Source organism: Oncorhynchus mykiss, chromosome 24 (assembly GCF_057628025.1).
Source record: "Oncorhynchus mykiss isolate SJ-2025 chromosome 24, ASM5762802v1, whole genome shotgun sequence".
Lineage (NCBI taxonomy): Eukaryota > Metazoa > Chordata > Actinopteri > Salmoniformes > Salmonidae > Oncorhynchus > Oncorhynchus mykiss.
The window spans coordinates 18,536,827-18,551,922 of NC_143045.1; the positions used below are offsets into that span (position 1 = coordinate 18,536,827).

General features: G+C 43.0%; 1 protein-coding gene and 1 pseudogene across 1 annotated transcript; one reads left to right on the top strand and one right to left on the bottom strand.

Moving 5' to 3' along the window:
• The first annotated feature begins 2,288 nt into the window (after positions 1 to 2,288).
• Positions 2,289 to 8,313, top strand: LOC110503358 (dicarboxylate carrier UCP2-like; annotated as a pseudogene).
• Positions 8,314 to 10,485: 2,172 nt separating this feature from the next.
• On the bottom strand, positions 10,486 to 13,689 carry LOC110503460 (vacuolar protein sorting-associated protein 37D). The gene is made up of 4 exons (XM_021581798.3): positions 13,466 to 13,689; positions 11,526 to 11,697; positions 11,296 to 11,375; positions 10,486 to 11,176 (listed from the first exon to the last, which is right to left on the bottom strand). The coding sequence occupies exons 1-4, from the start codon at positions 13,589 to 13,591 to the stop codon at positions 10,667 to 10,669; spliced, it is 888 nt and encodes a 295-aa protein (XP_021437473.2). The 5' UTR covers positions 13,592 to 13,689; the 3' UTR covers positions 10,486 to 10,666.
• Between the last annotated feature and the right edge of the window lie 1,407 nt (positions 13,690 to 15,096).

Consider the following 15,096-nt stretch of genomic DNA (forward strand, 5'->3'; position numbering starts at 1 on the left):
ACACGTGCATTCCTAACCTAGCCCACAATGTCTGCTGTGTGGATCTATTTAGAAGTTTCAAAGGAAGATAACAAAAAGGCCGTTTGTGCTGCTATTATTTCCAGAGGAGGGGATAAAGTCAAATCTTTCAATTAGGGATGCACCGATATGACATTTTTGGCCGATACCGATAACCAATATTTTCCTTGACAAAAAACCCGATACCGATACAATAACCAATATTTTAAAAAATTACGTCCTTTTAAGTATTCTAGTACAGATAGTTGAAACACACACACTTCCCAAAAAGTAATTTTGTTGGCATTTACGTATGTCCCCATTCCCAGTGAAACATAATCAAAACGTATTTCTTTCACTTACTTCCTGTGCGGTTTCGTTGTTCATTTGTTCAGTCATTTCATTCTCAACCAGGATTTCATCATACATGTCAAGCAGTGAAGTTTCAGCTCTGACAGGCCTCCTGTCGTGGGTTCTCTTCCTCGGTGCACACTGTCATTGTGTCTGTGTCTATCTGGTCTAGCTGTGTCTGTAACATTTCACGTAAACCCTGTTTCTTGTCTGCATCGAAGTAGCGGTCCTTGTACCTAGCATCGAGCATGGTGGTGTAACAGTATAAGTTTAGACCGTCCCCTCGCCCATACCCGGGCGCGAACCAGGGACCTTCTGCATACATCAACAACAGTCACCCACGAAGCATCGCAGCTCGAAAACCGCAGCTCTTGCAGAGCAAGGGGAACTACTACGTCAAGGTCTCAGAGCAAGTGACGTCACCGATTGAAACGCTATTTAGCGCACACCGCTAACTAAGCTAGCCGTTTCACCACCGTTACAATGGCGACACAGTAAAGAGGCTAAGAGAGAATTCCATCGAATGTTGCATGTTCACAGCATGAGAACCAGCACATTCTTGAGCATGCGATACGGCTTTCCTCAGTACAAAATCCTAGTCGACCCACTGTGCTGTCAGACTCAGCATGCTCATGGGGCTCACATCGCTGGTCCAAATGTCAGTCGTGAAGCTAATAGCAGTGACGCCCATAGCAAGTAGCTCATGGATGTGCGCTTCAACAATACTGTGTAACTCCGCCAGGGCAACATCTGAAAAATAGCGCCTACTTGGAAGTGTGTCCTGGTGCTCGAGGTGCTCGACCAGTCGGCGAAAGCCAACATCATCCACTACAGAGAACGATTGATTGTCAAGGGCAATGAATTCCATTATCTTGGCTTTAATGGATTTCGTCTTTAAGTTGTCTCACAGAAATGTTCTTACTCTTTCAAATGCCTGCTCGGCTTGAACTTGTTTAGTTGGAATTGTGTGCTTAGTTTTTTCTGCTTTTGTTCTAAGTAGTCACTAAACGTCTGGGGGTGATGCACTTTCAAATTAGTAATTAGATTTGTGGTATTTGTTTATCAAGTTGTTTCAAAATGTCGCTGCTCAATGTTATCCATACAAGTCCAGGTTTTCAGGGCCCATAGGGCTCTGGTCAAAAGTAATGCACTATATAGGGAATAGGGTGCCACTTGGGATGTATCCTTCCAGTAGGGTCATCCATTTTGATTGTGTCCTTTAACACCTTGTTGATGATTGATGGTTGTGAGTCCTGTGTTGTCTCCTTGGCAGGCTGTCTTCTAGCTGAGCGTAGTGGAGGGCTGCCTAGATGTTGTGTGTCCTACGTAATGGCGGACTCTGCTGAACCAGTCACCACAGCTCCCATAGCAGACAGTCACTGCCCTGTCTGGGACCGCCAGCATGAGTACAGGTAGACTACCTTTGTACCATCTATATACGTAGCTTACTCCAAAGGTTTAGACAACACATACTGTTTATTTAATATTCCATTTTAATGGGCCCAAAGATTCAATGGTTAACAATTCATATTATTGATTGTTTGGATGATTATGAACAAATGTGCTGATGAGATTATTGGAACCATCTTAGTTGAGAATGCCCTCTGTCAGACCATGTCATGATGAACTGATCTACTGTTTGATAAACACAGGCTACTTCTTCCGGATCCACAACAATCCCTTGTGTTCAAAGTCTGGCATAAAGGAGGTACAGTACAGCAATGTAGTAACACACAATAAAACTCTAGCTAACAGACAACAATTCTTGATGTTTTAATATGTGGAATGCCCTTCTTCATTGGTGCTGTGTCTTGCCTTTTTTAGATGTGGAGTGGGTGATTGGGTTTGCCTCAGTGGACCTGTCCCCTCTCCTGTCAGGCTTCCAGTCAGTGTGTGGCTGGTACAACATCACTGTCTTCAATAGCCAGTGACTGCTCAAAATGTCTGTCTCCACCCTGAAGGGAGTCCAGGAGCTGCGCGGTCAGAGACAGGCAGTGTGTGACGACTGCAACAAAGACACCTCAGTGAGTACAGCAGTGGCTTTCACTGTTAGTCTGACCCTGAGATGGGAGAAACGGTATTAGGTTCTTCCTAAAGCATCTTAGCATTTAGTAAGTAGCCTTGTCTGAGCCAGAACGGCTCATAATAATCACAAAAGGATTTGAGTGCATCAGTGTTTTGTTCTACTTGAAGATCTGTGTGGGTTTAACAGCCGTGGTGTGTGTGTTTATTTGTCAGGCTCTGTTTCAGACCCTCCTCCTCTAGTACCACACCACAGCCACCCACATACAGCAGCTTCCCCTCCCACATCAGACACTACACAGAGCAGAGGATCAACTCCACACCCCAACAATCTCGACAGGCTGCTGTCAGAAAGGTACTGTAGGGCTCGTTTCTCTAGCTCTGTCCCTCACAATTCTTTCTTTAACATGTAAGAAAGGCTTTTCAATGGGAAGCAATATAAAGTGTATGGTATCATACACACCTGCCTGAAATTCACTTTGGAGAACCACTTTAACAAATGTATGTAATGGTTACATTGGGGGGGGGGGGGGGGGGGGTAGTGGGCCGTCCCACCAGTGCTGCTGCGAGGGATGCCCATCCCTCCAGCTCAGTTCTGTTCTCAGCACTCAGGTACTGTACCTCCTTCCACACCTCACAGGCTGTGTCCCAAATGTAATCATATTCCCTATGTAGTGCACTACATTTGACCAGGCTCCACAGGGCAGGACTGTGTTTACTGTATACCCACACAGAAAGTTTCACCAATGTAACTTTTCAGTCAGGAATGTGCTTGTTGTGTTTTTGGATGACATCCAGAGGTACTTCAGCTGTGAGTTGTCCACCCCTACCTTCCTCTCTCCAGACTGGATGAGCACAGGGACAGACTCCTCTCAGCTCCTCCTCAAGTCCACCCACCTGGTTGGGGATGTTAATAACCTCATCAGTGGTGAGATGCTTTCACATCTCCTAGATGGCACCTTATTCCCATAGGGCTCTGTTCAAAAGTAGTGCACTATATAGGGACTAGGGTGTGATTTGGGACACAAACCTTGTGGCGAAATCCTGCACGGAGCCTTCACTATGCGCTGCCACTTTAAGAGCGCATCAGCAGTAAGGAAGGAGGAATTAAATACCGCTCTTTCAGCGCTCTGGGAGGGAGCTCTTGGTTGGCGCTACAGTTTGATTGGGTGTGCTATGCTGCAGATGTCCTTGTTCATTTTCAGCGTGTGTAGTTTATGAAGTATTTAACTCAATCATTGCTGTGACCGCTCTAGGTCGTGGTTGTTATCGTTTGGGACCGCAGCCGGTTATGGATTAGTAGCAACTTTGTTGCGAAGCTTCCGGCACACCTGAAGACCACAGCTAAGATCTCTTGTTCTTCCCTCCATCGTTCCAGTGCTTTACCCTGCAACAGACTTTCTATTTTTCAAATACACTTCCCATTGAAGTTCATTAAAGCTGGACTATAATTGCCCTGCCAGAAGTATTTGGGTGCATATTTTAGTTAAAAGGAAGGTTGCTTTCAAGTTGTGTATTGTATTTTAACTGTATTGGGATGGGGTGTACTAATGACATGTGGCAGAGAAGATTGTGGACATTTTAAGGCCTTTGTTTTGTCTATGAACACCCCCCACATTCATACCTTCTGCACTCCTCCACTGGAAGGTAATACAGATTATTGTAAATCCTCTGATGACAGGGTTCTTGTAAATTGTTTCTAATGAAGTTACCGTTCAATTGATCTGCCATTTATTATTGTATGAGACATTATTGATGGGGTTACCCTGTGCTGTGAAGTGTGTCTTCTATTTTCTCTCCACTGGCTATCTGGCAAACAGGCTACCCTTTAGGCAGTCTCTTCTGCTGATGTGTGTGGGTCTGATAGTGGTACTCTCTCTATTCTACTCTTTTCCTTTCGGCATGGTTAATACCTGCCTGGCGCTCAAACAAAATCTTTATATTTACCCCTCTCTAATAAATACCGCTACAACCTATCCAAAGGGCGTCCAAAATCTGTTACTTAATGTGTAAGTCTTGAGGATTTCCTTGTTGATTACATTATTATTATTACTTATTACAGTCAGGCCACTCAACACTTCCCTCTCCTTTCTAAAAGGTCTACAGGAACATAATTGCATGGAGACGATACTGTAACGTCTGCTTCCAACTCTCACACTCAAACACGTAGATCCCCCTGAACACAGCTCACTTTCCAGCTCACACTGTCAAACACACAGATCCCCTGAATGCTGCTCACTCTCCAGATCCCAATCCCCTGAATTCTGATCACCTGTTCACACACCTCTATGTCATCGCACACTATTTAGTTCAGTTCTTTGCACCCTTTTATTGTGAGGTATTGTTTGTTTTGTGAGCTCTGTTTTTCCTGTAATTTAATCCTCCTGTGTATGATAGTTTTGCCTGCCTCACTAACGACGCCTTTTGCCTATTCCCTGCCTGTACTTTAGCCTATCGGATTTCCTGTTATCTCCCGGACGATGTTACTAGCCATTTCCCTGCCTGTACTGTTGCACTTTTGGACCCCCTGTGTATGACCTTCTGCCTGCCCCTGGACCCAGCTACCTGCCTCCTCCTGTGTATGACCTTCTGCCTGCCCCTGGACCCAGCTACCTGCCTCCTCCTGTGTATGACCTTCTGCCTGCCCCTGGACCCAGCTACCTGTCTCCTCCTGTGTATGACCTTCTGCCTGCCCCTGGACCCAGCTACCTGCCTCCTCCTGTGGTTTTATACAATTAACACCTGCTGCACCCTGCACTTAACCAGCTCTCTGTCTCCCATCGTGTTCATTACAGATGAGGAGGCAGTGGTGTAGCCCAGGCCTCTGAATGAGGTCACATCTCTAACAGACAGAACCAGCCCCTTGTCCAGCCTGCTGCCAGACCCAGACCTGGCCTCTCTGGATAGGCTGGAGGCACCAGAGGAGCACCAAGCCTTAGACTACTCCTACCACCCCAGCCTCACCCAACAGGGGGGGAGAGGGAGAAGTTGGGTCTACAGACTGACACCCTGGAAGCTTGGAGCTCTGGTGAGCCCATAGGCAGTACACTAGAGGAGAGGGAGCAAAATGTTTTATTTCCTTAACTTACCTTATTTGCACTCACTGTATATAGACTTTTTGTTTTCCTTTGTTCTACTGTATTATTGACTGTATGTTTTGTTTATTCCATGTGTAACTCTGTGTTGTTGTATGTGTCGAATTGCTACGCTTTATCTTGGCCAGGTCGCAGTTGCAAATGAGAACTTGTTCTCAACTAGCCTACCTGGTTAAATAAAGGTGAAATAAATTTTAAAAAATGAACACAATGGTTGACATTTAAATATTTGCAGTGAAGACAGAAGAGACCAAGAGAGCAGCAAAGATATTTGCATCTCATTTTAAGGATGAACATTAGCACTTTCTCTAAATACTATTTGATATTGTGTGTCGTGATGTATATACGGTTGGGTGTATGTTTTCTAAAGGTTTATGAATGTCCACACATCTTGATTAGTCGCTGCTCATGTACAGTGCTTTCTAATTATGTAAAGAATGTGAATTTAATTTAAATATTGGTTTTATTAATTAAATGGTTTGCCAGTGTAACTGATGTTTTTCTGTGTATTTATTATTGCTGTGTGCACCCATGATCAAGGATTGTCACAGGGGAAGAAAAAAATTCAAGTAGTCAACAGGATTGACAAACCTGTCTGGTTGTCCTTGTTTTTCCAACAAAGGGATGAACAGTTTGTTCTTAAAGTGATGTCACCTTTGTTTGGATTTCTGCAGGTGTCCGGGTTAGTGGGCTAGTGTTCTATTCTGTGTCCCAAGGCAGTCACACACTATTCAAGAGCCACTTCTGTTCCTGATACCAGAGACTGCTCAGGCACACAGCCTATCAAGGACATGTATGCATTGGCTGAGTAGATGGGTGGCCACACCACTTATGGAGTGTTACATGATTATTATAAAGTCTAAGTTGGGTCTATGCTATTTCAACTAGTCTTATTGCCTTGGCTCCCTGCTGCAAATTAAATTCATTGTTTGTAAGACCTACGGTATCTTGCAAATCGGTTTGTTCAGTATTACTGAAGGTTACCAATTTTTGATAGATATAACTAAATGCATGTTTTTAAGGTTCAACAGAACATTGACTGTTATGATCTGTGAAACTGACATAATTTAGCATAATGTATTCTGCCTTAGACCGCTGCGCCATTCAGGTATGCTGGTATGGTCATTGCAATGTAGCCATGCTTTACATAATGATTGCGTAAAGGTATTCTGTCTTGATTAAATAGTCACTAGGATTACTCTCAAGACAGATGAATTAACACTCGTGTTTGTCTTTCTTAGATCCAAGGCGATTCCAAGTCCTCTGAAGGGAAGATGGTGAAGTACAGAGGTGTGGTTTGGCACCATCAACACCATAGTGAAGACGGAGGGGCCCAGGAGTCTCTACAACGGCCTAGTGGCGGGTCTCCAGTGACAGATGAGCTTTGCCTCGGTCCGCATCGGTCTCTGACTCCATGAAGCAGTTCTACACCCAGGGAACAGACAGTACGAAACATACATTTTCAGTATAAAATATCAGTTTATTGATCTCTCAATCACATTTTTATCTGAGTTGGTGGAAGTAGAATATAAGGAATGTGGCTGAAAGAATATGGCTTGGTGTTTTATGACTGCATATCTCATCCTCGCTACTCCTCTCTACTCTCATAGATGCAGGCATTGGGAGTCGGCTGGTGGCAGGCTGTACGACCGGGGCCATGGCAGTAGCCTTTGCTCAGCCAACAGACATGGTGAAAGTGCAGTTCCAGGCTCACGTAAGGGGAGCCGAAGGGGAAGGGGTAAAGAGATATAGCGGCATCATGGATGCCTACAGAACCATCGCCAGGACTGAGAGCATCAGAGGACTCTGGAAAGATAGGCCGACTGCAATTAGAAACACTACTTTTGCTTTACATGCATAAAAAGAAGATTCTGAAGTTATAATTGACAGTTTCATTAAAAATGTATCTTCCAGGTTGTGGCCCAAACATAACTCGTAACGACATAGTGAACTGTTCGGAGCTGGTGACTTATGACATCATCAAGGAACTTATCCTGAAGTATAACATCATGACTGGTAGGCAGGCATTTGTTTTACACCTACACGTTTACATTTTAATAGTTACAATTACTTCAAAGTGTATATTAAGTAATATAATTTGTAAGTTTTATATATTTTTTATTTTTACAGATAACCTGCCCTGCCATTTCACGGCAGCCTTCAGTTCTGGATTCATCACCACTATTGTGGCGTCTCCTGTAGATGTAGTGAAGAACCGGTTCATGAACTGTTCAGCTGGAAAATACAACGGTACTATTAACTGCGCTGTTACAATGATGAGAAACGAGGGACCCAAAGCCTTCTATAAAGGGTGTGTAGTGATCAAAAGCCAAATTGCTTTCAAATCATCTTTAGCTGAATCAAGACAATTCCAAGATATGAACAGTGAATTAAGCAAATCGTTCTGCTTGGTTAAATAATCTGATTCTCCTTCCCCTTCAGGTTCATGCCTTCTTTCCTTCATGTTGGCTCCTGGAACATTGTAAGGTTTGTCACAAATGATCAAATCAAGATGCATGTGATGAGATCTCAGCAGTCTCTTTATCTAACCTGTATCATCCTGACGGACTGCTGTGTGGATTTCTCCTACTGACTATGATGTTCAAAACTATGACCGCTTGTACAGGCAGAGCACATCTTCATTTAAAGGAGGAACCACACAAGTATTAGCCTGGTCCCAGATCTGTTTGTGCTCTTGCCAACTCCATTGATGTCCTTGTCAAGCCTTGACAATGATTGACAAGGAGTTGGCATGATGGCACAAACAAACTGGCACTCAGGCTACGAGTCTGACTTCTGTACAGGAACATACACCCCCTGCAGGGATGTGTGACCCCACGTGTATCCATGATGCCTTGTACCAGAGACTATGGGCCACACACAGACTATTGATACAACTTTGTGACTCAATAATGGAATTAATGGCCCGACAGACTAGCGTCGGTTTATGTAGCTTGTGTTTACAGTAGGTTAGGGATGATATATTATGCTTCCCCGCTGGTCTATAAGGTTCATAATGTGACCATCAAATGTTATTTAAGTTATGTATTATGCCTATTTGTAACGTGAGAACTTTTCCTCAAAACATCCATAATCATTTATTTTTTGTTTAATGCCTAATCCTGGTGGTTTTGTATTCATAACAAATAATCCAACATTCTAGTAAGCAATCCAATGCCATAACCATTAGCTTTTAGATAAGGAGGTGGTACTGTTCATATTACCACTGCATGTGAAGTTGTTTTATAATACTTTATTACTGCTGGTATACAGTAACTGCAATTTTGGAACAAGTCTTGAAGAGTCCAAAATAATTATGAATGTTGGATGTCCTAAATATGTTATTTATTATGTCATGTTGTGCTATTTTAGGAGTAAAATATAATTTATTATTAGTAAAATAACTACATGGTTATTTGGTTGTCTGTTGTAGCCTTTTTCTGCTTAGTGTTCAGAGTTGAGTGCCAAATGACTCCGTATTCCCTATTGAAATCACATGTATTTGTCCCATACTTAATAAACAACAGGTGTAGACTAACGGTGAAACGCTTACTTATGGGGCCTTTTCCAACAATGCATAGTTAAATATAAATGTAAAAAAAAATGTAAATAGTGACATGAGGAATAAATACACAGTGAATAACTAAGTAAAAAGAAATTAAGCTAATTACAGGGAGTACCTGTACTGACTCGATGTGCAGGGGTGCACTACTTTTGACAGGGCCCATGGGGAATAGTGTGCCATTTGGAATGCAGAACACAGGTGCTTGTTAGTTAGAGAACATTCACAGAACTAGGTCAGCCAAAGCTGCCCCACATGTATTCTTACACTATTAAACCCCTCTAAGAGTCACCCAATACCTACTATACCAACGGATAGTGACACAGATACCCCATAATCCCTATACACATAGCTAGTTGTTCTAGGAAGGAAACATAAACACCCTCATGAAGATGTATTCCTGAGTGATAGCCTTATTTGGTACTGCTGTGCATTGAAGAGGTTCCTTACAGATACTTTTCAATGATGGGATAGTGTCATTAAATCTAAACTCCTTTAGTAATTGTGATCCTTTGTAGCATCATTTGTGGCATGCAAATTGTATCTAGTGGTCACCTATTGAAATAAAATAACTTGAGCCCATTAACTTCAACCAAGAAAGGAGAGACACAGAGATGTGGAGTTGACAGGCGCATGATGATTAGATGACAGATGAGAAAATTGCCCAATTTGAGCCGCTTAGGACAATAGGGGCTGCTGACATAGCTGTAACAGAAGTAAGCTGTCTGACAAAGGCCTTCACATCCTCCGCATCACTAATCAGCCCCTGTAAACTCACTGGCCTCTCTCTGACAGCTAATTAGTGCAGTGAGCTTGATTAGGCTAGATGGCAGTCTGGCTAACCCTATGGCTGATCAGGCGAATCCTTGGTCTGGTGATCCACGTAACTGGGGGAACAAATGACAGCCACTGAGTACTGTAGACAGTGTTAGTCATTCAATGGAATCAGGCAACTGTGCTTTCATTAAAAAAATGTCAAAGACTCCACTCACCCAAGTCATAGACTGTTCTCTCTGTTACCGCACGGTCCTAGCGCCAAGTCTAGGACCAAAAGGCTCCTTAAGAGTTTCTACCCCCAAGCCCTAAGGCTGCTGAACATCTAATGAAATGGCTACCTGGACTATTTACATTGACCCCCCCCCCCTGTATTGTAACCTGGATTTTTGGTACAATGATTCAACATTAGGTTCGGATGTAATAAAAAGTATAGTGAACATGTGTAATTTTGAGGCTTGAAGAAACTGTCAGTTTGACAGTTCTAGATGTGGTCCTTGGCTGACCTTAGCGAGAGTCTCTGTGGAGAGAGGATGATCTGAGCTATCAAATATAGCTAGGTGAAGCGTTCAAGTTCACCTTGTGACCCACTGCACTGAGGCACAGTGAGTTTAGGGTTTTCCTAACCCAAGAAAGCATTGATGCCTACAGTATGATGTTCCAATGACATGAGGGGAGCCTGGATATGAAACAAAACCCACAATGTGTTTATTCAACGCTCTTAATCAACTTGTTTCTTTTGTCAATCAATTCTCAATGAACTTGTTTCACATGTGGGGTACTGTTTTACAGACACAATCATAAAGTACACAAATTCATTATAGTCCAGAGAGTAACAGTTGATGTCTTTTTTTACCCAACAGTGTCAATGTGGTGGTGGGTCCTGCTGAAGATGTCTGGACTGTATGTTGTTGAGTCGCTGCAGACGTACAGGCCTGGCTGGCCACCTGGGAGCATGTCCCTTTCCATACACTCTAAGGCCCACAGGTTGACATGTGTCAAAAGGTGAGGCTACAGGCCTCATAAGTTGAGCATTGTTGATGATGTGGTCACTCAGGGGCGGTAGATATGGACCCATCCGGAAGTGGACCGGAGCAGAGCTGACAGAGTGGTAGACATTAGGCAGAATAATAGCAGGGGTGAGGCCATAGAAAACATGGCAGATATTGGGATGGGGGCTCAGGGGGAAGTAAACTGATGGCTCTCTACTATTGTGATTCTCAGTGGGCCTTTGGGGTTTGTGTTCAGGCTTGATAAACTCTTGGATTTTCTCTGCCTGAACCAGACGAATATGGTAGAGCTTACAAGATCTTTGACATGACTCCACAAAATGCTCCAGGGATATTTTCCCATCTGTGAATCTCTGTGAGAGAGCCTATAAGATAGAAAGACACAATGTTTGGTATAGTCTACTATTACACTCAAATATGATATTAATATGATTGCTTAATTGATCATTTGATCATTTGTGTTACACAATTAGTCCAGCCTTACATCACATTCTTCTTCAGAGTGGGCCAGCTTGTTCAGAAGAAGCCACTGGACCATGTGAAGGCTTTGTTTCTCTACTAAAACTACCAGAAAGGCAACAGTAGATTTGTATAATGAAAGGGGCATAAGCACAGTTGTGACTAACTGACAAAATTGCAGAAGTAGTTAGTGAAAATGGCAAGTATTCTGAAACTTTGATGTTCCCAAAAATAATACAAAACAATTTGACTCACCAAGTTGGTTCTGTTTGGCTTGGATGATATTGGTGAATTTCTCCAGTTCCTGGTACTTCTTGGCTAACCATAGCTTACCAGTATTGAGCTCTGGCTCATGAGAGAGACTGGTCTCTGCCAATCTACTGTTGGAGACCAACACAGTCTCCTTTGCTCCCTGAAGCCCCTGAAACTGGACAGGATAATGACATTCAAAAAACATACAGTACATTCGGAAAATATTTATGACCCCTTCACTTTTTCCACATTTTATTCTAAAATGGATTAAATAAAACATGCTCCTCATCAATCTACACACAATACCCCATAATGACAAAGCGAAAACAGGTTTTTAGATTTGTTTGCAAAATTATAAAAAATAAAAAACAGAAATACCTTATTTACATAACTATTTGGATCTTTGCTATGAGACTCAAAATTGAGCTCAAGTGCATCCTGTTTCCATTGATCATCCTTGAGAAGTTTCTACAACTTGATTGGAGTCCACCTGTGGTAAATTCAATTGATTGGACATGATTTGGAAAGGCATAAGGTCCCACAGTTGAAAGGGCATGTCAGAGCAAAAACCAAGTCATGAGGTTGAAGGAATTGTCCATAGAGCTCTGAGACAGGATTGTGTCGAGGCACAGGGGAAGGGTACAACAAGTGTAATTGAAGGTCCCCCAGAACACAGTGGCCGCCATCATTCTTAAATGGAAGAAGTCTGGAACCACCAAGACTCTTCCTATAGCTGGCCAAACTGAGCAATTGGGGGAGGGCCTTGGTCAGGGAGTTGACCAAGAACCCAATGGTCACTCTGACAGAGCTCCAGAGTTCCTCTGTGGAGATGGGAGAACTATCCAGAAGGACAACCATTTCTGCAGCACTCCACCAATCAGGCCTTTATGGTAGTGGCCAGACGGGAGCCACTCCTCAGTAAAAGGCACATGACAGCCTGCTTGGAGTTTGCATAAAGGCACCTAAAGGACTCTCAGACCATGAGAAACAAGATTATCTGGTCTGATGAAACCAAGATTGAACGATTTGGCCTGAATGCCAAGCGGCATGTCTGGAGGAAATCTGGCACCTTCCTTACAGTGAAACATGGTGGTGGCAGCATCATGCTGTGGGGATGTTTTTCAGCGGCAGGGACTGGGAGACTAGTCAAGATCGAGGGAAAGATGAAAGGAGCAAAGTATAGAGAGATCCTTGATGAAAACCTGCTCCAGGGCTCTCAGGACCTCAGACCGGGGTGAAGGTTCACCTTCCAACAGGACAATGACCCTAAGCACACAGCCAAGACAACGCAAGAGTGGCTTCGGGATAAGTCTCTGAATGTTCTTGAGGGGCCCAGCCAGAGCCCGGACTTGAACCTCATCGAACATCTCTGGAGAGACCTGAAAATAGCTGTGCAGGGACACTCCCCAACCAGGCTGACAGAGCTTGGGAGGATCTGCAGAGACTAATGGGAGAAACTACCCAAATACAGGTGTGCCTAGCTTTGTAGCGTCATACCCAAGAAGACTTGAGGCTGTAATCGCTGCCAAACGTGCTTCAACAAAGTACTGAGTTGAGGGTCTGAATACTTATGTAAATGTAAAATTTCTACAAACCTGTTTTTGCTTTGTCATTATGGTGTATTTTGTTAACATTGATGAGGGGTAAAAAAAAAAAATCATCCATTTTATAATAAGGCTGTAATGTAACAAAAACATTTGGAAAAAGTAAAGGGGTATATTTTGTCATATCTTACTAATGATACTAATTATATCCTGTATTTGGTCATATTTTACAGGAGCGAATAACTATATTGCAATATTTGCTGACCTTAAAAAATATGCCCATTCTAATGTAAATTAAAAGTTTCATCATTAAAAAACAAGAAGGAAAACACTCTTTATACACACACAGTAACCACATCAAACTGTGTGTAAGATTTTCGGTAAATAAACGGGAAATACCTTTTGGCTGAATCTGATGATCTGGCTAATTTTTTCTTCATCCCGCAGAAGCTCCCGCAATTCAACAGTCCTCAAAACCCTTAATTGGTCAGTTACTGACTTTGAGTCGAAATGCCAAGGCATCATGTCCAAGCAACAGACCTTTGATATGGAAATGTTCCTTTATTTGGACCCCATGATGCGCACCAGATGCTTAATTACGCACGAGCATCACCCAAGTAACCCGTAATGTCATGACAGTGACATTATCTTCACCATCAAACTGCAGTTTACCCGTCCAATGAAGAGCAACATAGAAAGCGCTCTAAAATAAAGATGGTATGTGTCGTCCTCTGCTGTAGGTTTTGAGAAGCACACGCGTTTCTGAGATGAGTACTGTATTACCAGTACATCGCGGGAGGGTCGTAACTAGTTACCCCAGCCACAAAGTCATAAACCCCGCCTATTTGTAGGGGTAGCGTTCAGGCTCACTCTAAAGACATCAGGGCCAATCAGAACACTCCGTTTCCTATACGGTCATTGCTATTACGTATCCTTTGGACGTCACTACATTGAAGTTAGTACCACCCTGCATCCCACTGCTGGCTTACTTCTGAAGCAAAACAGGGTGGGTCCTGGTCATTCCCTGGTTGGGAGACCAGATGCTGCTGGAAGTGGAGTTGGAATGCCAGTGGGATGCACTTTTTTCTGTTTTTTTATTTTTTTTTATATCCCATTGCCCCAGGGCAGTGAGTGGGGACATTGCTCTGTGTACGGTCTTTCAGAGGGGACACTGAACAGGTGTCCTCTGTGGATACGAATATCCCATTGCCTTTATCGTAAGAGTAGGGTTGTTAACCCTGGTGTTCAGGCCAAATTCCCAATCTGACCATCATTGTACCATATCACAAACATTGGCACAGACACACACACACACACACACACACACACACACACACACACACACACACACACACACACACACACACACACACACACACACACACACACACACACACTACATACACATTGATTTAGTAATGTAGATATGTGGTAGTGGTGAAGTAGGGGCCTGATGGCACATAGTGTGTTGTGAAATCTGTGAATGCATTGTAATGTTTGAAAATTGCCTGAATTTTTCTGGACCCCAGGAAGAGTAGCTGATGTGTTGGCAGCAGTTAATGGGGATCCATAATACATACAAATACAAAAATACATGAAATGAATGATGAACATTCACAAATTAATACATATCATGTCTTTCAAATCGTTTGATACAATTCTATTGTTTTGTATTAGAAGTCATCCAAACAAACACTATCTTCAACCATTTCTGGTTGGTTGATTGGTATTCTCTGTTCAGTGTTGGAAACTTTTCTCCAGGGGTTTTATGTAACACTTGAGCCAATTTGTTCTGAGGTAAACAGCAAGCTTAAGAACTTCCTGGTGCACTCAACTCAGCTAGAAATCACGTACAGATTAGAAGGATGTTCCACCATCAATCCTTCCCTTCCAGTGGTTTTCCTAACAGCAATCTCATGTCTCCATTATGGCTGATTTAACTGTTTCCTGGCCATAACTCCCAGTATGTGTCCCAAATGGGACCACATTCTCTACATAGTACACTACTTTTAACCAGAGCCCATAGGTAT

Bases quoted from the DNA above. Each gene is read 5' to 3' on its own strand.
- LOC110503460 (XM_021581798.3), bottom strand. From the start codon at position 13,591: ATGATGCCTTGGCATTTCGACTCAAAGTCAGTAACTGACCAATTAAGG. The intron at 11,376-11,525 runs GTGAGTCAAATT...CCTTTCTGGTAG, and splicing joins AGCCAAACAGAACCAACTTG to TTTTAGTAGAGAAACAAAGC. The intron at 11,177-11,295 runs GTAAGGCTGGAC...TCTATCTTATAG, and splicing joins ACTCTGAAGAAGAATGTGAT to GCTCTCTCACAGAGATTCAC.